Below are 26,152 nucleotides of genomic sequence, written 5' to 3'. Positions count from 1 at the left end.
TTAACTTTTCCCCCTTACACTGATTTTGCAACTGTTCAAGTGTTTGCAGCTTGATGGATTAGCTATTTAGTGAAATCTGTGTTTTCAGTACTGCCTAGATTGGTCACTACTTGGAATTCTCAATCACAATAATTTGTTGCATTCAGTCAAATGGAAAGCTTGCCCCAGGTACTGACCATGCTTGCAATTTCAGAGGCTTTCTTGGCTCGCCTTATCTCAGGTGTATCTGGACCAACTTCCATGCCTTTCCCTTTAATTTCAGTCTCCAAGTCTTTCTTGTATTGTCTCTGTGAAGATAGAATTTATACATGACATTCACAAAAATCCAGAGAGTTACAAGCTGATTTTTTTCTACAAGACACTCAAATTTAGGATTTAGTCAACCAAAACTTCCAAGAGTCAGAGTTCTCAAGACTCTTGGTAAGCTGTTGTCAGAAATAATACATAAAAAACTACAGCAGGAAAACTTTTAGAAGATATTCAATGAATATACAAGCCTCTATCAATGAATTTTTAATGTGGCAGAGGGTGGGAGGAAATCAGCCCATGCAGCCTGCTACAGTTATCCTCTAAAGTGAAGGGGAAGTTTAGTTCTGCAGAACATGGTGTAATAAGTTGGTCCTTGGTGCCAGTCTAATTGAAACACGTTTTACTTTTAAGAAAATATTTTATTTATGACAAGACTACATGTTTGAAATGTAATATCATACAGAATTGCTTCCACTGAACTTCCAGATCAGGAAGTTGTAATTTATTCATTTAATAGGTCTTTCCTGAACCACAGCCATTAGGCAAGTGACAGTCCTCACCCGTGATTGCTGCTTTTTCCTCACAACATAAATTATAAATAACCAATAACCTGAAAACAAAATTAATATTTCATCTTCAGCTTATCCAAGCAAGGATATGCTCCCTGTTCATCAGCAAATTATATTAAAAATAATATGGAAATATCGTATGCAATAGTTGTAGGTTTTTTTAATAAAAAAATATTCTCAGCCAGTGCTACTTCTACTACTATAATAATAATCTTTTTTTCTATTCTAGTTCATCTCTGCCTGTGGGAAACTCTTATTTTTCAAAGTAAATACACATAATACATAGAATTTTTAAATGCCCCTTACTTTTTTTGTTTATTATTTTTAAGTTGTACATTAGTTAGAAAAAGAAGGAATATACATTTGTACTGAATTTGATGGTTTGATCACTTACAAAAACATGAGCAAAAAAATTTTTGATCTTCCATCTCTGTCTCATTCTGATGTGGAAAAAAATGTGATAAAACAACTCTCTACTTCACAAAACACATTTTTTTGCAAGAATTGTAAATTAACCCATAGAAATACATTTTCCCTCAATTCCTCTCTGCTAAAGGTGGGATGGCAGATGTTTTCTCTAAGCTTCATACTGCTTAAACACCAAGGAAAAGATAATCCCAGGAGTTACAGCTATATATTCCTGCACTTCTCTACAGTGCTCAAACTGGCCCTATCCATGCCACTCTCTGTTTTTTATGGTTATGTATATGTATATATATGTGTGTGTGTATGAATAAACATATATATATGTATGTATTTATATATATATATATATATATACATATATATATATATAAAATAAATACAAAATTAGTATCAAATTGATTTATGTATAAATTCTGAAGTGATTCCCCAAAGACATAACTTGCAGCGTGAGCTTTGCCTTCCCTCTTCCCTCCCTACACCATCCAGCCCTGCTGCTGCTTCCCAGAGACGGCCCTGGATGTCTGGAAGAACACTTGAACTCATGAGCTGGTAAAGCCTGAGCAGAGCACAGCTCTAAATGCTGGATCTACTGACCCCACTGACAATCTCCAATGACCTTTTACCTGCCTGGAAATCTGAATTATCTGTCCTGTGTAACTTTTTTTATCCAGAGCTTTACTATATTTTTCAAGCAAAACAGAAATAGCCTTAGTTTCAATACTACATATTTCACTGCAGACTATGTAAAAAAAAAAAAAAAAAAAAAAAAAGGAATCTTTTGAGTTTAACACAAAGTGAACCTTCTGTGATGATAATAATAACCTTGACTAGAATAACATACCTCATTTAGTATCTGAGCCGCATTTTTCACTCTAATCAAATCTGGTGTATCTTCAAACACTGTCATTCCTTTTCCTTTCATCCCTTCTTCCAAATCTTTCCGATACTCTTTCTAAGGATTAAAAAAAAAAAAAAAGAGGGAGATTTCACCACTTCTTATTTTGTGCAAGATCTTGAAAAGAAATGCCACTTATTAAACATCTGAAGAGTCTCTTTGAAATTTCTATGAAATATGAATTAGCTGAAGTACAGATTCCAGACTTAAAATAGAATTGGAAATTGTGAAATCAAAAGGAACAATGTTGAAGAAGTAAAAAGATTTTAATGTTGTCATCTGTTTTTTTATGCTCTTGAAAACCAGGTATGTCCTACACAGCACTAGTACACTGTTTAGGGGCCTTGTCTGTCTCTGGACAGATATTTTAACTGCAGTAGCTTTTTCTTTCTGCAGGCCAGTATATGCTGTGCTGAAGTTTTTACCTCAGTTCCATTAATGGCATCCAAATCAGGATGGACTCCCTAAACACCATACTAGGACCTGCTAAAACAACATCTTGATAAATTAAAATGTAGAAGCAATATTCCTACCATATCGCTCTTGTGCCTCCTAGACACTGCACTGGCATGACCTATCAGCATTCAGTAACTGCATCCTCCAGAGTACTCAAATGTTCAGAATAAAATTCAAAGCACACTAGAAGCTGCCCACAGACATTTGGTTCTTTTTACTCTTCCCAGCTCATAGAGAGCTGATGTAAGCCTATTGAAGTCCAAGTTTTGTAAGAATTTTTAATTACTCTTTGTATCTCCAGATGAGGGTTAGGCTTTTTTAAGTAAAGAAATTAGAAGAACATTGCACAAAATATTTATCAGATGGATTTACATAGACGTGAATCAATACTCTTAATTACATATTAAATTTCATAAGCAGAAGTGAGCACCTTTATCTCCGTATAAGCTCTTTATTTAAATAAAAGGAAACCAGATATTTTTAAAGATGCATCTCTTGATCATCAGAAGTATATCCTACAACAAGCAGGAAACAATTTCTCCTAATTTTAGAACTATTTAACTCAGAACAATTATTCAGCTATCTCTTCTGAAGGAGTTGTAAATGTGGTCCCAGAGAAAAAAGTTTGTATTGCTACAAAATGTGAAATATTTGCAGAATTCTCTAGAGTGGGAAATCAACAGAATAAGCTGAAATACAGCTGATATTTGGGTAAAAAAAAAAAAAGTGATTGAACAATTAATTGATTTTTAACTCCAGGTTTTTCTTCTTGTTTCATGCAGTATCTATTCAAAGTTTATTATGAACCTTTATGGAAAAACATTGAGCTACATCCTTGAGTGAAGAAATACATATTTTTTATGAATCATGAAAGATAATAATTAATTTTACCTAGGTAAACTTTGGGTTTAAAATACTTTCCTTGAATGTGGACATAAAATTGTCAGAAATTCATGGAGTAATGCATTAACAGAAATACCATTTTCATCTTCTCATTTTCCTCCCCTTTGACTTACAGGCATGGTTTATTCCCTAAATAAGAAGGCATAAAACTTGAGGAGGCCTGAATTAGAGAACATCTTAATGCATATAGCACTAAGGAGGGAGCTACATCAAAATTTCAGAGATGAGCATGTAGAGCACATGATATAACTATGCATACAGTACCCACTTCTTTGGGCATTCGATGAGCAGCAAGATTAACTGAATGAAATGACAGTATGATTTGCATTTTTCCCTAGTGAGAAGGCATATATGAGATGTACCACAGAATGCCACTGTACAAAATAGACCTAGCTTGAGACTTGCCTACCTGACAGTCGAGCTTATCAGAATAAATTATTTATTAGAGGATGAATAAATAATAAAGGAATATCTGAAAATCTTTTTTTTTTCTTTAACCACATGAGATCTAGCATAGACTGGAATAAGTTGTATAAAGAACAAGGAAAGGAACAAAGTTCAAGGGTTTTTAATTCTAACGTGCTTTTTTTGGCAAAAAAAAAATCTATTCATAATACCAAAAATATAAACAAGGTATTGTTGGCTCCCAGATTCAAAGGCAGGATATCTCTCAGCTCTGCTCTGCTCTTCTCTTCTAGCAGTTCTAGTTCTTCTAGACTGGATCAAATAGTAACCAGAATCCACAGAGTCAAACCTAACATGAAAGCAGTTTTAAATAGTAATATAAAAATACTACAGATAGAAGGATTGTCAGTTATGGGGAAAAAAAAATCATTTTTAGTGACACATACAACAGAAGAACATTTCACAAATCCTAAGGAAACAGTAGGCACACAGAAAACCTGTACCTTGTAACAAAACGGACTTAAAGCAGTTATGTAATATCACAGCTCTTACAAAATCTTGGTTTTCTTTATTTTTATCCATAACATGTATGATAGATAATTATTTTAATTAAGTTAGTTATAAGTGACTCTACGCAGTTCAAGGCATCTGTATAACCACAACAGGTTACCATAAATGTGAAATAATTACTCAAAAGGGAAAAACTGCCATCTGGACACCAATGGAAATCCTTCCTTCCACCCCTTTATCTATCTAAAAAGAAAAGTGATAGTCTGGTTCAGGTGTGCTGAGCTTTATCATTTCCTTACTACGGGACTATTCAGAATACAAAATGATGTGAAGTAATTTTTACTCATGAAGTGACTTATATGTAGCCACCAAGAAAATTTTAAGTTATTGGGCACTCAACAGCTTGTAGTGATGCTGCTTATTGCTCATTTACAACATAACAACAGAAAAAACAAATAAAATCCCTTTACCTCTTTCAGAAGATTAGTGACTTGTTTTATATGCAAAAACTCTGGGGTCTTGTCTAAATCCAATGAAGGTCTTCCCTTGATCCCTTCTTCAAAATCTCTGCGGTACATTTTCTATTGTAGCAAAACACACAATTAGTGGTACATATACACATGCATATGCAATTCCAAGCATATTTCAGAAAAGACATTGTAAATAGACCCAGAAATGAGCCCTGCCATAAATTAGATTTCACACTAATAAGCAACTTCATTACACATTTCATTATCTAGTTTATTTATACAAACAGATACAATCTAGACAAAAATACGTGTACAATATGTCCAAAGAGAATGCTGAACCTGATCTATGAAAGAAGCAGTTTGCTTGGGAGAGAAAAGAGAAGACAAATGGCACACAAGGTAATGGTTTAAAACTCATTGAAGTTCCTACCAAGAGGCTGAGATCATCTGTTTTCCATGACACAGCAAAACTAACAGAACCAAACTGCAGCATGGGGACACAGGCGCATCCATCTCACTCAGGATGGATGGTAACACACTGGACTAGATGGTCAGGGAAGTCACAAAATCTTCATCATTTCAGGTTTTTTATATAAAAAAATTAGAAAAGCATGGCCTAATATAGGACAGCCAGTGCTGTGCTGGAGCCTGGGAACAGACCTTCCTCTTTGGTGAGTTTCCCAGGCTGGAAAGGCAGGAGGATGTTTCAGTTAAATCATGGGGCTGGACTGGGTTTTGTGGCTTCACTTGCTCCCACATGAGAACCACCCCTTCCTAAAGATGAAGTTCAAGTGAGAATTTAAAAAGTTATTAATCTCTGATCTAGATGACCTCTTGAGCTTCTTCTCAATTAAATGATGTGTGTGCACTCTTGGTACCAATGGCCTTTTGAGAAAAAAGCAAATTCACAGGAAGAATTGAGCTAGAGAATAGCAGAGATAACTACTCAGTATAATTCTACCATATTACCAATTCTACCAATTTACTCTCTGCTTCGTACATTTTCTTAATCTGAGTAAAAGATATCTGTTAACTTCTCTGCTGATCTAAATTTTACTTGTTCAAAAAGTACATTTTTACTTACCTCACTTTGCATCTTTTGAGCTTCCTTTGAAACTTGATACATTGGTGTATCCACAAACTCCAGCATTGATCTGCCTTTAGATTTTTCATAATTTTCTTTGTACTTGACCTATGAAAATTAAGATAAAGTCTGTTAACAGCTGAAAGAATATGAGATCTGATTGCTTGCCTTGGAAACAAACAAATCCTGTCTTAGCCCTACTCCTTAGATGTTTTGATTTGGAAGACTTCTCCCAAACTTAACCTGCTGGGGAAATATGGCATCTGGATAAGGTAATATTTGTTTGAGTCATTTATTCCTTTTCTACACAGTTCAGACCTAGAAATTGTGAACTTTGAAGACAACAGGAATAAGGAACATCAATCACAATCCTTAAAACAATTGCATGGGTTTGGCCAAATGACCTATGTCTGAACAGTTGGCAGCTTTTTAATAGCATCCCCTGCTATGTTTCCATAAAACACATTTATTGTAACAATAACAAAATCTGTTTCACAGCCAGGCCCCACAGGTCTTTTTTTCAGGCTCAGAAGCACCACTCTCAAATGCACTTTTGTTTGTACCTGTGGGAGGGAGAGGGGAAGGACAACTACAGCTTCGGTAGGGTCCAGTCCTGCACCAACATTCCCCTCAAATCTACCAGGGACCATGACCTTAGAGCTGGCAGCAAAATCACACAGGGTTAAGAGATCAACTCACTCCTTTATGCTAACTCACAAAGGAAATACACTTTGTTTGGAAACCTGGAGAAGCCTTCTGAACTCATTCATTCACACTCTTTTGATCAAGACTGGCAAGCGCATTACTTATCTCCATCAGTCAGTGTGGGGCATGATGGAATAGTCTACACAAGCCCTAAAGGAAAGTAAACAGCTACAAATCAAAATATTACATTTATAGTGAGTAATGTAATTTAAATTTCTGTATCTCTTCAAAAATAGTGATGTCTGATTATATCTCTTTCCCTGTCGGGCTTCTACATTAGGCTTCAGTCCTGCAAAACAGTCCTCTCCTCATGGAGTACTTCTGATTGAATATGCACTGTACATCACTGAAATCTATCATGTGTTTTTGTGCATGATTTAACCACTGTTAGAATGCTGCATTTTTCTCTTTGCAAGATGTGTTTGTTTGTGGTTGTGTATACCTGACTTTGAAGCACTGCATTTTCTGTGAGATGGATTTGTTCTGCAGTGTCTGGGCTGAAATCACAGAAACACTTGCTTTGCTTAAATGATTTCTTAAATTCATACTGAAAAAAAAAAAAACTTCCAATAATGTTTTCACAGACAAAATCCAGAAGGTTTTGGAATTTAAATACTGTTTAAAGTAACTATGAAAGAAAAAGCATAGAAGAAACCTTATTTTAGTCCTGCTAACTGGGGAGTTCTGTCAAATGCAAATTTAAAATGTTGTGATGAAATTTTATAAAAAAAAGAATATGATAAAAAAATATTTTGTACATTCCTAGAGAAAATGGATGTCCTGTTAATCTAAAAGTCAGATGTTTCTGTGTTCCATAGAAAATAAACATTATTATTTCCACTTGGAGTGCAAAGGAACACTTATGATGGTCTGGGTTTGCCTCCTAGTGGAAAGAACTGTAAATGTCACACAACAAAATCACTTTAGTAGTGGAAACAAATGAAAATTACCTCCATCTACAGATTCTGATCTCATACTTTTACTCCATTCCTCAGCTAATGAAAGAAAGTTTTTTTAAAATTCTATAAAATCAAATTAGCTAAACTCATAACTTTTTGCTACATTAAGCTAAACTACAAGCACCAGATTCGGTCTCTTATGTTATATTTATTCACCCTGCTCATTAAAATGAAATATATCTAAAGGTTCCCCTTTTTTTAGACTGCGTTGTATTAGTATCACAAAGTCTCCACCATAGGAACATATTGGAAATGTGAAAAACATTAAACTAGCTGTTCTACATATATCAAAGTGTCAAATTTTGTGTCCCCATAGTTCATACCAGAATTACATATATATCTGTCATGGTTTAACCACAGCCAGCAACTAAGCCCTACACAAATGCTCACACAATTTACCCAATGGGGTATAAATAACAATAATAATAATAATCAGTAATAAAAGGAAAATAACTAAAAGAGAGAGAAATAAAGCTCAAGGAAAAAAAAAACAAAAACAAGAGATGTAAATGAAAAAGTCACTCACCACCTATCAATGCTCAGCCTCTCCCTGAGAAGGATCCCCTGGCCAACTTGCCCCTAGTTTATACACTGAGAATGACACTATATGGTGTGGGATATCCCTTTGGCCAGTTTGGGTCACACAGCTGTCCTGGCTGTGTCCTCTCCCAGCTCCTCAGGCACCACCAGCCACCTCAAGGGCTGAAAGGTTCCTGACTTAGTGTAAGCACTGCTCAGCCACAACTAAACCATCAGTGTGCTATCAACATTGTTTTCATCCTAAATCCAAAACACAGCACTGTACCAGCTACTAGGAAGAAAATTACCTCCATCCCAAGTGAAACCAGGAAATACTCCATGAAGGGAGAATTCCACCTTGTAATGTTACTCCTCATCAAAATAATAAAACCAGGGTGAGTTTCACCTGTAAAAATCAGTTTATTTATGTCCAAAGATGCCCATCAAGCTTTCCTCTTAACTCCTGGAATTTATCCCCATGGAAGTTGACGTGTATAACAGCCTGGCCTTGATATTACAGTATAAGTGACTCATAAACCTGCACACACTTCTACACTCTAAGTCAGTAAGCAAACCCATTCATTCAATCAACAATATTAGTTTATGAGTTTAATTAGCCATAGAGGTTTCTATCTGTCACACTGGTGCAAGTGTAGCTATGTAGAAGACAATGAGAAACAAAGTTCAATGGAGAAAGGTATACTGCAGGGAAACCTGGGCAATTAGCAAGCAGCTCTGTGTTTCAGAAGGGAAAAAAAAAAAAAAAACAAACAAACAAAAAGAAAAAAAAACCTAAAAAAAAAAAAAATTGCCATAAGACTACTCTTTCAAAATCAGTTGACATAGGTAAGTCAGGAAGACTGTTTTATACAATGGTGGTGGATTACAAAACAGATTTGGTATAAGCTGTGGAGAGACAAGGAGAACACAAGGAATGTACTGGAAAAGGAGGGAAGAAAGGCAAAAGAGTAAACCATGTTTAAATAAAAACAATTACATGGGGAGGTCAGATCTGAGAAGGACTGTGAAAATGGGATTTTTTTAAAAGACAGATATTTAGTGGAGAGCTTAGGGATTGGCACAGCATCTCTCTTGTTGTACCAAATAAAAATATCCACCAGGATCTGGACAGTACAAAAATCAAAGGCTTAGTATTTACCAAGTCCTCAGATGAGCACATGAACATTATGAATCAATCCCTCCAGGAAAAAGGAAAGAAATACATTTTGCAAGACATAATCTGCCTTAAGGGAAAGTCCAGGTTTCTATATCCTTAGAGCTAAGATGATAAACTGATGAAGTCCATTCTGAGGGTGCTCATTGAATCAGCAGAAAGACTGCCAATCTTACCATACACTAGAAGGAAACTAGATTCGGACCAAAACATGCATGAAGAATGCAGGAAGAAAAATATTCCAACTCATTTATTACTCAGAAAAAAGGGGATAGTCAGTGTTAGCTTCACAGGAGGAGTGATACACACAAAAGTCAAGTTAGATAGATTATTTTGATTATTTTAGATATAAGCAGGCACTGACACAAAAGATGACCCAGTGTGCTCCTACTCATTAGAGTTAATTGTCTATGAAACACTCAACTCCTGCCAACCATGGAGCAGCCTTCCTTCCCAACACCACCCACTCATGCCTCTCCATGGAAGTTCTGCAGGCCAGCTGTGTTTTCTGGAGTGAAGATGACAAATGCAGCTAACCAGCCTACACCACAGTGCTCTTGGAGTGGGAAAGAACCTGCATCATGGCACAGGAGCCAGGGGTTTCCTAGCTCTTCCTTCCTATTTTAATCCCTACCACGATCATAGATCAGACCACCAGCCCCACCAAGAGGCATGAATGAAACATGTGCCTATTATCTGAACCAGTGTAGGAAGACTCAGTTAGGAGGGGAAAATAGTTTAGCCAGAGAAGCCCAAAAGTAAGCTAACACTCCAGAGACTGTTCATGAAAAAAGTCCAAATATTAAACTAGCATAATGGTCACTTCTGTACAGAGACTTGCAGATGAAAGCAAGACCTTAGACAAAATGAGATTTTCAAGGAAAAAAGCATTTTAGGTCTTAGAACACAGAAAAAAACAGACAATGTTTCAGATATATGAGAAGAAACACTCAACATCAGAAGTCTGTGTGATTCTTCCACAGTATATATTATCTGCTCTAATAACTGAAGTATGTCTTCATTAAAAAACATTTTTCTTCACTACACCTCTCATCTACAGCAGTTACAGCACTATTGCCCACTACATATGAGAGCAAAAATGTATTTCCTATGGTGTATATAGTAGTAGATTCCTTACTAGTTTTATTTTTCAGATCATTCTTAAAAAGGCAACTTACATCACTCTGTGTTTTGCTGATATTTAAAGCATGGTTTAAATGCAGCAGGTTTGGTAGATCAGATGCTGGGTCATGCAGGCTTTCTAAATCTTTCTTGTAGTTCACCTGGAAAGAGAATTCAGGTTATGCAAACTAAAGATTAATAAAATAATTCACAGCTCTGTATTACAGTGTGACCATTCAGAAAGAGAAAACATTTAAGTGCTTGCCTGAACAATCTCTCACAGCCACTAGATGGTAGTCATCTACTATCATTTCAAAGAAAATGAAACAATATAGGACTCATTCTACTAAGTACTTAAGAACTATCCAAACTTTTCCTCCAAAATAGGACAAACACAACAAAATCACACTTTGTATGACTTTTCAGACTAGAATTAATTTTCTTCTTTTTTCTTCTCCCCTCCCTTCCCACTCCCCACTTAAATCAAGAGTATGTTCCTCAATATTCTGGTTCTATTCATTTTAAACACCTTTAATTCTTATTCTTTTTCCCCTGCTTCATGAATTACACCATCCAATTTAAAAGTTTCATATACAGGAGTTAAAAGGAAGTGCTCCTGGATATTTTATCCAACACGGACTGCTTGCAGTAAATATAAGTAACATGGTGACCCTAAGGCAAAAGATAATCACTTAATGAAGCAGCAGAAAGTAACTCCCCATCAGCCTCCAGTAGGATTTCCCATTTTTCTGAGACATGTATTCCCAACTTTACAGGGAGAAGACTAGCTACCTTACCTATCTGGGATGAGAGATCTTTTACACTAATACCTTTAGTCACCTCCACATATGTATCATGTTCTTCACTTCAATTTGCCCATTTCTTACAATATTAAAAGCTTCAACTAATTTTGTACTACACATTTAGATTTTGGAAATAATTACATCATCTTCTGTATTCTTCCCAGAGCCAGTCTTTCCTGTACTCATTGCATGGTACTTCACACTTCAGAAATGCTGGACTACAAAATGAAGGCTTCTCTTTTGACTATCTGGGATCACAGCCACAAAGAAGAGATCACATTTTTAGCATTAGACAGACTTTTAAATATATCATCCCAAGGGCATTATCACTCGATAAAGATGCTTTCTCCAGTCTGGCTCCAGCAGCGAACACCCATTGCTGAACCTAGTGACTGCTGTATTTTGGATTACCATTGAGAAGATGAAATAGAAGAATGAAGTCTAAAAGACAGACATCCAGACCTGAAGTGCTCATGTAACCTCCTTTTTTTAACCAATGGTTATTGGAGAGAGGATAGGACTTTGCTCTTCTAAAGACAGGCACCTCTAACAGGTGAGAAGAATTATCTCTAGACCTCTTTTATTTCTTTCCTGAATAAAAAGGGACCAAGTAGAAGGCAATTAGCTCAGAGTAAGAGGTCATACCTTTCGACACAGAAAATTAAGCTAAATGAATCTCATCTAAAATGGTTATGAAAATCTCTTCAGGCCCTTTGTCAGAAGCAGAGGAAGAAATGGATAACATGCGGTACCTGCTACACACTGTATAGGAGAGACTGTAGCTCAGAGGAATGCATAACATTAAAAAAGAAATTCAACTTGTGACTCTACAAATGTTAGGTTATTCAGGATGTAAATGCATGTAAAATACAAAGCAAATTAACTTACATCACTTGCCAAGGTGGATGCAATCTGTGCTTGCTTGAAGGAAGCACTGTCAAGAGGATTGTACTGGTGACTCTTCATTTCCTTGCTGAACTTCTCTTTGTATTTTACCTTTCACCAGAACAAACATGTCTAACATTAACTTGCAGCACTTAAAAAAGGCAAAGAATTCAGACTACAACGAAGTTTATTAAATGTAATTACTTTATTCATAAATCTTTAAACAAAGTTTAAAGAAGCTCAGTTTATCCACACCTGTGACAGTCTGGTGTTGGTTTCAAATTAAGTTTTATGTATCTGAATTTTACTAAAAATTTTAAGATTGTCATATGTGATTACTGGTGCTGAAGGATTTATAAAAAAAAACAGAAACAAAATCATATGACTCACATGAGTAATCAAATAAAACAGAACTGTTTGACTAGTAATAATAACCAATTCACTGAGAATCATTCAATTCATAATTAACATCAAAATTGTGGTTTTTAACAAAAAAAAAATAATTCTAAGGTGAATAAAATATAACACTCGTAAAACAAATTACTTGTAAATATGAAAACCATTTGAAAATGGGAAGTCAGAATCAAACTTCCCACCACCAGCTCCACCTGCCATTCCCACTATGCTAGACTGCCACCAGAACCGCCAGGTCTATTTTTAATTCTGCCAGAAATTTCCCATGAGACACTGAGGAATCCCTCTGTAGTTCAATCCTTCCTTGGGGATAATGCCCACCTCATTACAGCGCTAGAAAGCATAATTAAATTACTTCCTGCTACCACTTTCACCATCTTTTCTTGTCATTCAAAAGAAAAAAGGGGGAATGACAATACATGTAAGAGGAAATAAGCAATACTTAAATATGGAGACAATGGCATTAAAAGTAAATAAATCACAACAATTCCAGAAAACATGCTGAATTCAGAATCTGAAAATATGAAATGGAACGAATAGTTTATCTCCCTCCTTTGCTCCCTTTGTGAATGATCATCAAACATCTGGAGACTCTGCACACATGTCTGTTTCTTTCCAACAGCTGGGCATAATGGAGAATAAAGTTCAGTCTGAATTATGCTGCTTTCATGAATGTTAGGCAGACACCTGATATCTGAGCCTATGCAACATTCATTATAATTTACCACGCTCTGCACTAAATAAATACATGGATTTTTCCCTACTCCTTTTTTCTCTATTCCCACATGAATGTCTGATAAAGTGGTTAAGCCACCTCAAACAATCTTCAATATTTTTTTTCTCAGCCTTAGTTGTGGGAAGATTTTTTTTTTCCTTTTCAGTTCTTCTTTGCCTCAAAAGACCCTCAACATGATTTAGCTTACACAACCTCATTATCTTTAGCCACAATGACCATGATTTCATTAATCAGGATAACAAGAAACCAAAACCAAGCCACACAAACAGGAACTAGCCATGTATGTTTAAGCACTACATTATTATTATTCCAGCAGTTAGGTTAATTTTTCTAAGTAAGGAAATTCTAAAACATTGTTACTTTTAAAGAAAAACTTTATCGGAACACATGATGAACTTCATAATCTTTCACACTAACAGTAGAAGAGAGTATCTATTGCCTTCTGGTAGATTCATCTGGTTTATATTGTTTAATATTTGCCTTGGCATTGGATCAAGTGCAAAAGCATATAACTGAATACAAAGGCAAATCCATGCTCCGTACGAGCAGTGAAGGAATAAATCAGAGGGCTTTTCTCTCTTAAAAGGTGTATCCAAAACCTGCCTTCTAATGAAAATCAGGCAGTGCTGTAATATGTCATTCAAAAAGCCAGAATGACAGCAGGGTGAGCAAAACAATCTATTACTCCTTTATCCACATCACAACACCACCAAGTATTTAGACTTCAAATACCCAATTTCAGGCTGCCTTCTCCTGGCCAACAAATGGCCACAAACAGTACACACAGACCAAATGCACAACATGGCACTTGAAATTCTTGTTAAGTGGGAAAGCATTGGTGCCAAAAGGACCTCTCCTCACAACTGGTTTGCCATCTTCCAGCTGCAGCCATTTCATGCCACCATTTAAAAGTTTTTTTAGCAATACATTTCAACGTAGAGATTCCAGTAATAGATCCTCACTAGTGTCACTTGGGATCACATTGCTGCCACTGAAGGACAGAAGGGGGACCAGTGAACCCAACCTTGACAGGGCCCTGTGTCCTGATCCCGATGTGAAGGAGGGACCCAAAATGAAGGGAGCCCCCCAAGCAGTGACTAAACTGTTTGCAGCAGGGCTGTCTCAGCTCCAGGCCCTGCTGTCTTCCCCTGGCTGCTCAGCTCACTGCCTTTGCTCCCCTCCCCACCGCATGCTTTGCTCTGGGGCAAAGTGGAACACACACACAGCAATATCAGACGACCCTGGCAGTGTCTCCAGAGCACTTCCAGCAGTCATTTAACTGACCTGTCATAGGGGGTTTGTTGCATTGAAAGCTACATAGATGTACACTTTCTCTTTTATCAACATTTTTCTGGTTCTTTCTCCCCCTGAAAGGAAGCGTGGGGTGGGAGAGTGTGAAGAAAGAAGAGCAAGCCCATGGATGAGTCACGGTGAAGGAAAGCACACAGTATTCATCATCCTTTTGAACAGGGCGAATGCAGTTTAAAGAGAGGAAATATGCCTGAGACAAAGACTTCTGAATAAAAACAAGGAAGAAAAATACCTCATACCATTTCTAAACCATCTGAAGGGGGAAGGTCTCAGCAAGGCGATAATGTGGTGGAAGAGCAAACAAGTGGGAGTAGAATTGACAGTTGTTAGTGGACACTTATCTGCAAATTTCATCATTAACCAAGAGTTTTACTTTAATGAGGGCTTAAAAGGACGGTTACTTATTTACCATCTTCATTAAAGTCTTACGTTTGTTTATTTTTTAGAGATTATATAGTGTATAGGGTTAATTTAAAAGAAACGCATGGAGGTTGCTCTCTAAAGACTGCTTAAGAAAGAGCAGACTCCACAGGCTTTTAACACAACAACATCCCTGAAAAACCAAACTGGAATTAAATAAGGCCTGGATAAACAAACTTCTCATCGGCCTTGCACAAAACCTATAAAAGTCAGAATTGCAGCTGGACAGAGCAGTGTCTTTTGAAGCTTAGCAGCAACATTCCTAAATCAAATCTGTAGTTCAAAGCTGTTCACACAGGGAGTGTTCAGTTTCAGAAGTGGATGACATCACCCACTGTTCAGATTTACAAAGAAACTACAAAAATTGAATCATTCAGCCACTGGGATCCCATGATGAAGCAGACACTTGCAGCTAAAGCATTTCCTCATGACCATAAGAAAACATCTTAAAAAAAGGAAAAAACCTGTCAGAGCACATATATATTGAAGGAAATGTATCACAAACAAAGAGCAAAATTGAAATATTCATTGCTAAAAGCACTAGCAGGGTTTAAAGCAAAGAAAGACAGAAAATCCTAGGTTCTTCGGGTTGTTGCTGAAAATCTCAGAGAAGGTGCAATTTGAAAAACATTCTACCTCTAACAGTTTTATCCCTAAAACAATAAGCACCAGATTCAGCAACAAATATGAACATCCAAAATTATTTATTTAAAAACCAATTACTGAACACCATAAGAGGAATACCTCATATCAGCAGCTCTTTGAAACAGCTAATAAAATGCATTTAAAAACATAAAGAGGGCACGAACAAGAGCTTGTTTTAATAAAAAAAAAAAAAATATATAAAAAATAGCCCAAATTATACAATGCACACTCGGCAAATTGACAAGCTCCATGTTTTCACAAGGGCTAACACAGTTTCTGTTTTAAATTTCATTTAAAATCAACAGAAGAGGGTTACCACATGCTGTGGGTAAATATACTAGTTCTGGGAGCTATTATTTTTGCTGCTGTTGTTGTCAAAAGCTTTGTTAAAGAAAAAAAATAAAAAAGGAAAGAAAGGAGAGAGAGAGAGAAAACAGTGATTTCTGTAGAGCCTTGAGTGCCAGTCAAACATTAACACTATTTTCTTCGCTTTGTTTGCTTTCCTGCTTGCCTTGATTGCTTTCTCCCTTCGTTACACCCACACTGCCTGACCTCTTCTTGCTCCTGTTCTCTATACTCCCTAAATTACCTACCCATATGCACCACATTAAAACATGTTATCATCTTCTCTTCCCATTACATCCATCAGAATTGTCAACTTTGTAAATTTACTGTGAGGGTCAAATAACTAATATTTCTCTGCATGTCACAGCTTATAGATTCATGCAATTAAGGGAGATTATCAACTTTCAACACAAAAAGTTTATGATCTTCCCATTTTCTGAGAAACAAATAGAAACTCTAAAAGCCAGAAAGTCTGGAGACAATAAGGAGATCATTAACTTTACTCTTTTTTAAATCTTTTAAGTGTTACAAGCCTGTTTCGTGATCCTTGCATGAAGAGGACAGACATGACTGACCCATATTTAGGTCTCTCTCTCTCCTCCAGCACAGGTGCATTCCCCATCCTGCCCCACCACCCTGCTCTTTGGACACAGGGGTCATCTTCATTTTTCTGCGCTCTTGATTTATGATTAGTGTGTGTAAGTGTTATAACGATTCAAATAATATATAAGAACATTAGACAACTCGTGGTCTCTGCCTTCCCTTCAGAGGACATGGGGGAATTGCTGAGCACAGCTCCCTGCAGCTGAGAGCTGCCCAGTATTTGCACCCTCCGTGCTGCTGCAGGCAGTGTCAGCCTGAGGCGCTGCTCCTTTTCTGAAAGCACAGTCCCCATCACACACACTGCAAGCAGCCACAGCAGCACACTCAGGAGAGGACAACACAAGAAAGTCTTCCAAAATTTGTATCCAGGGCCAGTGACTGCAGAGCTGGGACCACCAAGCTTTAGTAAGAATCTTCTGTACCAAATAAACCAAACACAGGCTACATTTTGTCAATTTCTCCTCCCTCCCTGTCTAACCTTCTGCACTATTTGGACTTTATACAGAAGTTAAAATTCACAGTAAATTATGCCTTCCGCAGAAGGATCTCAACTAGAGCTGCTGCCATCCCAGTTCCTGGCAGTGAAGAGACCCTATTATAAAGTATTTGCAGATGCAGTTTGCATTGTCCAAGACAAAAAGCACGTCTAATAAAAATGAGACAAAAAGTGCACTGATGTAGCCTTCCATGTAGCTGGCTCATCAGCCTGCAGGACCCTATGATCCAGCTGATATTTTTCACTTGTGATTGTTGGCCACAATCTGATGGGTACCAGGCTTGGGAAGACAGAGAGGGCTATTGGAAAGGGTTATGGTTTGGTCTCATTGGCAAAAACAGGCAGCTGCAAGCTCACTAGATTCTGAAACAGGCTGCAAGGACAGGAGTGTGTAGGCAGCCATGGAGTAGATATAAAAGACATTACACACTAAATTTAGATATGGACCCTTTTAGAAACCATTGAACGTGTTTGCTAAATGACAGCCTCATTTCCTGTATGTGACAGGAAAGTGCTCAGGTCTGAGCAGCATCACACTGGCTCTTTCTAGAAAGTACAGGCCATCTTCCAAGCCTGCACAATGCTAAACACAAAATAATTTCTTGTCCATCAGCAGAGAAATGAGAACATGATCCATTATAAAATAGAAGACAGAAATCTATTTGAAAAACACAAACTCATTTCTATTCTGGGCACATCACAAACAAAGCATAAAAAACATTTATTTCCTTCTTTTTCTCTTTGTGTAATGCTTCAAAGTTTACAATGGTGTGAAACAGGAAATCATGCAGCAGTTATCTAAGGATAACAGCAAAAGGAGCTCTACCTCCTGCAGACACTGCACTGTTTTCCAGCTTGTTCTCTATGACACATTATTCTCGTTTTATGCTAGTTCTAGGGAAGACATTTAGTATCTGGCTAAATCATATGTATTTTTTACATATCACTGACATTGAGTCTGCCCTAGTATATACACTATTTACACCTGACAGGTTTTTTGGCTCTGGCAAGGCTGACACAGCCTTCTCCAATCAAAGGGCACTATCCTCCTCTTACAGGAGGGCATCTCCTGGGTTTTCCAAAGCTCCAAGGGTAGCTGGACAGGATTACTTAGCAAGGATTATGAAAGGCACTGCTGAAGAACTACTTCAGAAAAAAAAAGAGGGGAAAAAAAAAAAAACCAACAGATCAGCAGTGAAAGTTCTGTTCTCACAATATCAGGATGATCTGTAGGAGAGTGTGTACACCTTATGAGTAGAAAACTACTAAGAGGAAGAAGGAATATTTCTATTTCAGATTTCTTTTTAGTTAACAGCTAAAATAATTTTTTTTTTCTTTTCTTTTTTGAGGTTAATATATAACAGTAGTACATAAAAGGTTCAGTTTCAGGGGGAAGGAAGGCGGGTGGTTTACATGTCAGGCCAAATCCAGATCCCATTACTCACATTAGCAAGCAGCTACACAAAAGACCTCAGTTACTTCAGTGGGATTAATCACAGGGTAAGGTTCCACTCAAGCTGAATGAGTAGCAAAATTTGCCTCTAAATTACATACAGTTAATATTTTAGAAATCCTAGAAAATCTGTATAAATATACACCATCTCCATGAGAGACAAGTTGTAGTCAAAGTTCATTGTATTTTTGCTTCAAAGTGTGTATTTGGTTTCCTAAGAATCCAAAATTTACCAGTCATTGCAATGCTATATGAAAAGTTTGAGAACATAATCTTCAAGGCCATTAGAGATAATCATCTAAAAATGCAATTTTCTTTGCATTACTAGGAATGAGATATTTGGATGAAATCACTGTAAAATGATAGAGAATCTTACTTGGCTTAAAAGTTTTGAAACTCCTTTAGCATGTTCAAAATCAGGTCTTCCAAGTACAGCAGACTCCTTATTCAGTTCTCCCCTTCCTTTCTTGTATGTAGCCTTAAAAAAAAAAAATGGGGGGGGGGGGGGAACATGAATCACTAATAAATTGTTTGGGTTTGTTTTATCAAGATAAATGTAAACATTAAAGCTAGCAGATAAAAGTCACACGTAATGGTCTGCTTTGACACTACCGTTCTAATCAATTCTGAGTAAAGCCTCTCTCAGGGCTCAGCTCCTTAACAATATATTATTTATTAATTGTAAAACACAATGTGCAGCATTCACAAAATTCAATTTTAACCAAATGCACAGCCTAAGCCAGAGAAATACTGTCCTCCCGATCAAGGCAGAATGAGTTACAGTGGCTCAGCATTTCTTATGACAGGGTCTACAGTTAACACAAGATTATTTGCAGCAGCTGAAAGTAGTCTTGAAATAAAACTAGTCTGAGGGGCAACTTTTTTGAACTGTAAGGTCAAATTCCACTCTCAGTTTTACCGCTGGGGTCTTGCTGGATGTCAGTGAGACTGCACTGGTGTCACAGAGCTGAATTAGTCCCGCAAGGTTAATGCTACGTGATCTCTCCAGCTGAACTTCCTCCCATGCAAATTGCTGCAATTTTTTCCCACAATGCATTAGAAAAAAACAGAGATGAACGAACAATAGGTGCTTTGCAATAACAAAACCTAAATTACCCATTGCCTAAAATAGGCTTCTTGCATTACTCAAGCATTGTGAATCAGCAAGGACACGTCACAAGAAGAGACAGAGAAATAAAAGTCCCAAAGACACTCTAAGAGCAATTGAACAGCAATTAATAAATCTGCATGCTGAGTATAACACTTAGAAAAAGTTCTTGGTTTTAAAAAAATCCTGAGTATTGAAAGGTGAATTTCCATCTCTTAAATCTGTCTCTCCAAATGTGTCTAGTCAGTCTCACATTTAATTAATTACTTAAAAACTTGACTCAGGGCTTTTAGTATGTATTGTCTGACTTGTCTACAATAAAATACTAAACTGCATCACACACTGCTGCATCTTAAGCTGCTCCTTCACCTATCCATTAGCCAAAGTCACAGTGGTCACAAAGTCAAGCAAAGAACTTGAGAGGGGAGCTCAGGGAGGAGAACCCCCATGAAAGAAGCAGCATCTGCACAGCTCTTGGAAGGACAGCAAGAATTACATTTTCCGGTCGCTGCCGGCTGAGATGGGAAAAGGGGTATCCTGGGATGCCAGCTTCTCTCACAGCAAGGTAAAAAAGGGATTGAAATGTCTTCTGAAGTGCAGTATAGCATACAAACACATGACTTATCTTCAGAATGGTTATTGTGAATAAAGCTGAAACAAAACCAACTTTAGCAATCTTCATGTTGTCTTTACATCACTTACCAATAATTGCAAAGATCATACTGTCAACATCTAAAAAGGAGAAAACCAGAGTTTTCTAGCCTGCCAGGCAAGACTGGTTTGTTTTGGTTGTATTTGGATTTCTTTTAATCAAATCTCCCTAGCAGATTTGAAGGAGCAGGTTTTCTGATCAAGATAATTGAGAATTCCAGCAGCATTCTAAAAAAATCTGATCAAAATTGGAGTAAAAAAATTACATGTCTAAAAAACCAGAAAGAGAGTAAAAGGAGAACATACATCACTTATTATCTTTGTTATCTCAGTTGCCTTCTTTATGTCTGGTCTGTTCAGAACTTCAGTGTACCTATGAGTATCTTGCACATCCTTCTTATAAGATACCTGTCAAACAAAATACAGTTTTGTTTTAAGTAAATAATAAAGCTTGAAGTTTATAAATAAGCTTTGAATGACCTGTCAAATCAGAAACTAAATAGAACTCCACTTAATTTATTCCAACAGAGTTCTGCTTGACAGGGATTGTAAGGTAAGACCCACACACAAGGTAACACGATAAGGAAGAAATTCAGAAGCATAAAATACAACTATAAAAAGAAAAATGTTTTTTCTTAGAAGCATAGTGGAAAATTCAAGCATTGAAAAGACACAAATAGTAGGTTTTATGATAAAATTTCTGAAGAATTTTAAGAGTCTTCTGAATAGCTTTTAATAGTTTTTTTTTTCCTTTGTTGTACCATTTTTAATATAAACTAACCCCTGCTCTGATACTGAGTACTGCAGCCTAGCAGATTGCAGCTACACTGAAGAGCAACTGTAATTCTATCATAGTGAGCTTCTTTCTCAGTACTTAGACAGACATGTAGCTTGTGTGTAATTCAATGATACAACTCCACCTCAGCAGCCCCACAACACCATTCATCTGCTCCTTTGCACGATCATGGGACCAAGAAGGCTGAGTGTTCCAGCCTGTTGAGTACACAACTGAGCTCTGTTTGTGCAAAAGCCACTACATAATGAATGGGCTCAGAAAACTCTGGCAGAAAGCTCAACCACAGATAGGAGAGTCCAAACATTCTCCATTTAGCAAAGCAATCATGGGAGCAGACCTCAGGGACATTACAGAGCTCCACAAGTTATACTTCTTTTTCCTCTTCAAGGTCTGTGAACTTTTTCCTGCTCTAGCACATGTGCCAATCTAAGCCAATTTCCAAGGGTTGTCTTACTGAATTATTCTTAATGACATTCTGTCCCTGGTATTCAAAAGTGTCTGACAAATTGAAGTTTCAGGCAAAAGCTGGAGAACATAAAATAGAGTAAATAGAAAGTAAAAGAGTAATTCCTCCTTTACTGGGAAATCTTTTCTTTTGTTGCTTCACAAAGTTAATCAATCTCTCAAGGTAGTATTTCACCAGCAAGGAAGTTCTCAGCTTGAAGTTTCTCATTATAACCTCTGCTCCTATTTCCAATGTAAAGTTTCACTCTGGGTACAATGCAACAAACTCATAAACTGCAGCAGTCAGTGACAAATGTACTTCATAGAAATGGTATTGCAAAAAGAAAAGGAAAAAAAAAATATTTTTGGCAAATATTTTACATGCAACAGGAAAGTAATTTTGTGTCCATATGGCTTCAGCTAAGCAGACAAGCTAAACAGGCTTCACTGTTGGCTGCCTGCCCACAAATAGATCTTATAATTTCTAATCTGCCGTGACACACAAGTGTAATCACTAATAAAAGAAACAAATAAATAGGTTTGATGGATTCAGCCCAAATTATCACAAAAACAAAAGTTGATTCTTACAGCTGGTATAAACCACCGGAACTTTTATTTTAGTTATATTTAGATTTTCTCTAATTTTTAAGAAACTAGAGGTAGAGAGAAGCATTTGCAATTCAGGACTTTACATGAATTTAGTTAATTATATGCTGTTCATCCTAATGACCACATGAGGTGAGGTGAAAACCACAAAGGCAGCAAAAACAGGTTTCTGAATAGCACCCTATGATCCATGTAAATTGCAAATTAAAGGCCAGCATATGTGCTCAAAATAGAAATTAGGAACGTAGTGAATTTAACATCAGAGAATCAAGAACAGTGGTGATAAAGTTGAGGAAATGTGGTCGCTTATTGCTCCCAAATGACATGATCATATAGTACATGAAATAATGGATTGTGGTTAATTTCAAGGAAAGGAAGAGGGGGAGAAATAAGACAGTGACAGTCCTTTATATTTCACCATTTCCAATTATATTAGATGCAAGGCCAATTGCTATATCTTTCCCTGAGTGAATTATTATTCTTCCTGCACCTAAACCAGTATACCTATTACTTATGTCTGAGGGAAAGTCATCTAGTATTTTACAAATGTCTGCAATATATATTTGCTCCATTCTGCAGCTTGTCATACTCCAGTGAGAATAAAAATGTTATGCAGCAGAACAGTAGTTTGTCAGAGGTAGGCCAAAGAAAGAAAAAATATGTTTCCCATTTCCTGAATAACCTCAATCCCTGGATGCTGACCCTCTCCCATTGGGACACTGTGCTGGCCTCTATTACACAGCTGCTATTCTGTTCCATCTAGTGATTTTTTTTTTTAATAGTGCTATGTTAGAACAGTAAAACCAGAGCTATTCTGAGAGCAGGGGAACAGATGTAGACAGGGCAAAGCAACCAGCTTGGTGTGTGCACCCATAGGCATCAGAAGAAGATGGAAACTGAAGAAGCCCATGAGGGAGAAAAAGCAAAAAAAAAAAAGAAAGGAAACAGCAGAAGCACCCAGAAAAGGAGCTATCTTTTGTCCTGAGCTGGCTCAGCCACGAGGCTCATACCCTGACTGGAATTTCCAGGCATTACACAATGTCCTTACTCCATCTTCACTCAAAGGGTTGCTCAGGTTCTACCAGAAAAAAAATTAGTAAAGGCTCAAGGGTTGCTCTGCTTCATGAGGACCACAGGTCTACAAAAAATCTGTTCCAGCTGGCTTTTGCATAGGAAAAGTAACTGAGATAACAATTTCAGAGCAGCAGCAAAAGACCTAGATGGAGAGTTACAGCAGACCAGTGGGAAATGCGAGTAAGATGGACCATCTAAAAGGGAAAAAAATGTACCATCTTGAGTTTTGAAGCTGAAAACAGTAAATTATAGATACCAACTAAATTTAAAGTGAGCTTCTACCCAATTTGAAATTACAATAAAAAGTGGTTACATTGTTGAATATTTTTGTGAAGAATAACTGGAACAAAACCATTTCTCATCTTTAATCCCAAATGTGATTACATACTCTGAATTGCAACTGGGTTTTGCAAAGCATGGAGAATATTCAAGGCCTGATCATAATTAGTAGATTGATTTTAATAAGGCCAAACCTCAAACTCTTATAAAATGCATAAGGTCCACTGAGGATAAACATGCTGATCTAGTTACTCCAGCAGGGTCTGGAAGATGCTTCACCTTACTTGAATACTAGTGGAATGCACTTCAGTGCCATAAAGTAAACAAATTTCTAACAATGCTGCAAAACATCTCAGACTGTCAATCAACAAACATCTACATGGTGAGCCAAGCAAACCTGGGTTTAAGAGATTCAGACCTTTCCTGAAATCTTTTATTTTCTCATTTATTCCAATACCAAAACTATTCCAAACAATACATAATTACTAAAATATGCAGAAGCAGCTATAAACACATTTTGCCCTCTTAAGGATACAGCAAAAAGTTGGGCACATCTCTTTGCACAAAAACTTGTCTCTTACTTTTTGTCACTGATTAACATTTTGTAAGAGCTGTTAAGCCCACTAAGTAATGGCCTGTCAGCTGTGTCTCTGCCCTCTTTCCTCTCATCTACACTTCGGGTTCCATCAGCACTAAGAAAATGACTAGCTGGTGACAATCATCATTGGCAACAGCTTTTCTAATTCCTACTCAAATGATGCTGAAAACTGTTTTCCGGCTTGTGTAAAAGAGACAAACACATTTCTGGCCCATTACAGATTGATGCAGTCATCCTTTCCAGTAATGGGCCTTAAAATTGATTGGTCCCAATTACATCAGGAGTAAACATCATTTTCAGCACCAGTTGGAAGTGGTCCAGGGGGACCCACTGTTGACAACCACTGTCAGCAGAAAGTTAGTCAGTGAAAGGTGATTTTTCTAATGCAGACACTGAACAGAAAGCCAGGAGAAGCTTGACTTTACCATGATCTGCATCAAAACAAACATTAACATTTGGGAATGTTACTGATGACATTTAAGTACATCCAGTTTGTGATCTGCCAATTTGATCTTATCAGAAAGAATGTATTTTTGCGTGTGTGTGGATTGTGGCTGTAGAATATCTTGAACATGAAAAACTTACTTCTAAGACAATATAGACATCTTAAATATTCAATTTAGATGGTGAGTGAAACATATAAATTATCATTACTGACCTGATGTGGAGTGGAAAATGTATACATATACATCAGAAGTTTGTCCAACTGTCAACTAACATTTCTGCAAAAGCACTGTTTTGTAGATAAGTATAAGAGCAAAGATACCAGGGCTTTAAAATGCCCACAGATGAGTGTACTGCAGCTTTTTTATTTGTAAAATCAGACCACATCCTTATTTCATACTGTGTAATGTGAAAAGAATCAGTCATTTTAATGAAGCAAAACATTTAAACTGCTGTACAAATACTTAACATTGTTTTCCTATTCAAAATGCCCAGTGATGGACCAGGTCATGGAACAGACAAAACTGTGATGCACAGCTTTGAGCTTCATCAAATGCTATGTGCAGCTTCCACATAGACACAACATAGCAAGTGGCTTCTTTGCTTTAGAAATTTAGTTGTCATGTCATTTCGTTGTTCAGCTACACCCTTCCTTTCACATGATATTCACATAAAGCAAAACACCGTTTTGTGACACGACATTGCTTTAAGACCACCACTTAGTTTTGATCCCAAGTTTGGAAACTTCCAGATGTGTTAACTGACTAGCTAAGCACAAAGTGGGCTGATGGTCCCTACTTCACTCTTGTGAAAATGACTTTGTGTGCCAAAGTCGCATCATTAACATATACTTCACAAAACAAAAACAAAATTTATAGAGAAAAATACTCTGGTTTGGATAAGCACGCTTCCCTTCAAGCATTATGTAGTATTTAAATTCTTTTTAAAGTATATTTCCTGTCATATTTTTCCTGAAAAGTCACTTGTGCTCCTTTGAGAGCAATTTTCTTCAGTCCAAGAATAAAAAAGGAGAAAAATTATTTTCTTATACATGATCATATTGTTCAAGAGATTTTACAGTATCTCCCTGCTATGCAGTTTCTGCCCAAACATACAGAGCATGTTAATGATATTCAAAGTGATGTGAAGGCTTACAGCACATGACAGTTTCAAAATGTCAGCACAAATGTATGGTAAGTTGAATACAGTTTTAATTTTTAAAGGAAATTGCACATTTCACAGAGTTGAGTATAAATGTCAGCTTTATGTTAAGGCTGAGTAAATAGTCTTAAACACATCCTAATCCTATTAGATGCAAACCTCCCATGTAAAGGTTGAATTGAGTTGGCAGAGCATTGTAGGTAAACATGCATTCTGCTCCCACAGGTAAACTGTACTGAATGGTGGATAAAAAAGCTTTGTCCTTCTATCTCCCCGGTAGCTTCCATTCTTTTTCTCTGCACTCTCAAAGCTGTGATTACACAGATAGCCTGAAATAGTTTGGAAAGACAAATGCTCCCCATTTGGGATGCTCACTGTTCCATGTTCTGACTCCCAGATAAAAACTCACACAGTTCTTAATTAAACCTGTATTT

At 36.9% G+C, this 26,152-nt stretch overlaps 1 protein-coding gene across 15 annotated transcripts in view; it reads right to left on the bottom strand.

The window, feature by feature from the left end:
- The window catches only part of NEBL (nebulette), a 249,119-nt gene that overhangs the window by 45,689 nt on the left and 177,278 nt on the right, over positions 1 to 26,152 (bottom strand). For 13 of the 15 annotated variants that reach the window (XM_015617915.3, XM_015617909.2, XM_015617908.2 and 10 more), the window contains 8 exons: positions 20,623 to 20,724; positions 18,934 to 19,035; positions 12,138 to 12,245; positions 10,503 to 10,607; positions 5,968 to 6,075; positions 4,884 to 4,994; positions 2,086 to 2,196; positions 177 to 287 (listed from right to left, as the gene is read on the bottom strand). The exons of the other annotated variants lie outside the window; for them this stretch is intronic. In XM_015617915.3, the coding sequence (XP_015473401.1) occupies positions 177 to 287; positions 2,086 to 2,196; positions 4,884 to 4,994; positions 5,968 to 6,075; positions 10,503 to 10,607; positions 12,138 to 12,245; positions 18,934 to 19,035; positions 20,623 to 20,724 (858 nt within the window). The remainder of the gene's footprint in view (positions 1 to 176; positions 288 to 2,085; positions 2,197 to 4,883; positions 4,995 to 5,967; positions 6,076 to 10,502; positions 10,608 to 12,137; positions 12,246 to 18,933; positions 19,036 to 20,622; positions 20,725 to 26,152) is intronic. 15 annotated transcript variants of the gene reach the window in all.

The sequence above is a fragment of the Parus major genome, chromosome 2 (genome assembly GCF_001522545.3).
Source record: "Parus major isolate Abel chromosome 2, Parus_major1.1, whole genome shotgun sequence".
NCBI classification, from domain to species: domain Eukaryota; kingdom Metazoa; phylum Chordata; class Aves; order Passeriformes; family Paridae; genus Parus; species Parus major.
This window is presented reverse-complemented; position numbering and strand designations above follow the sequence as displayed.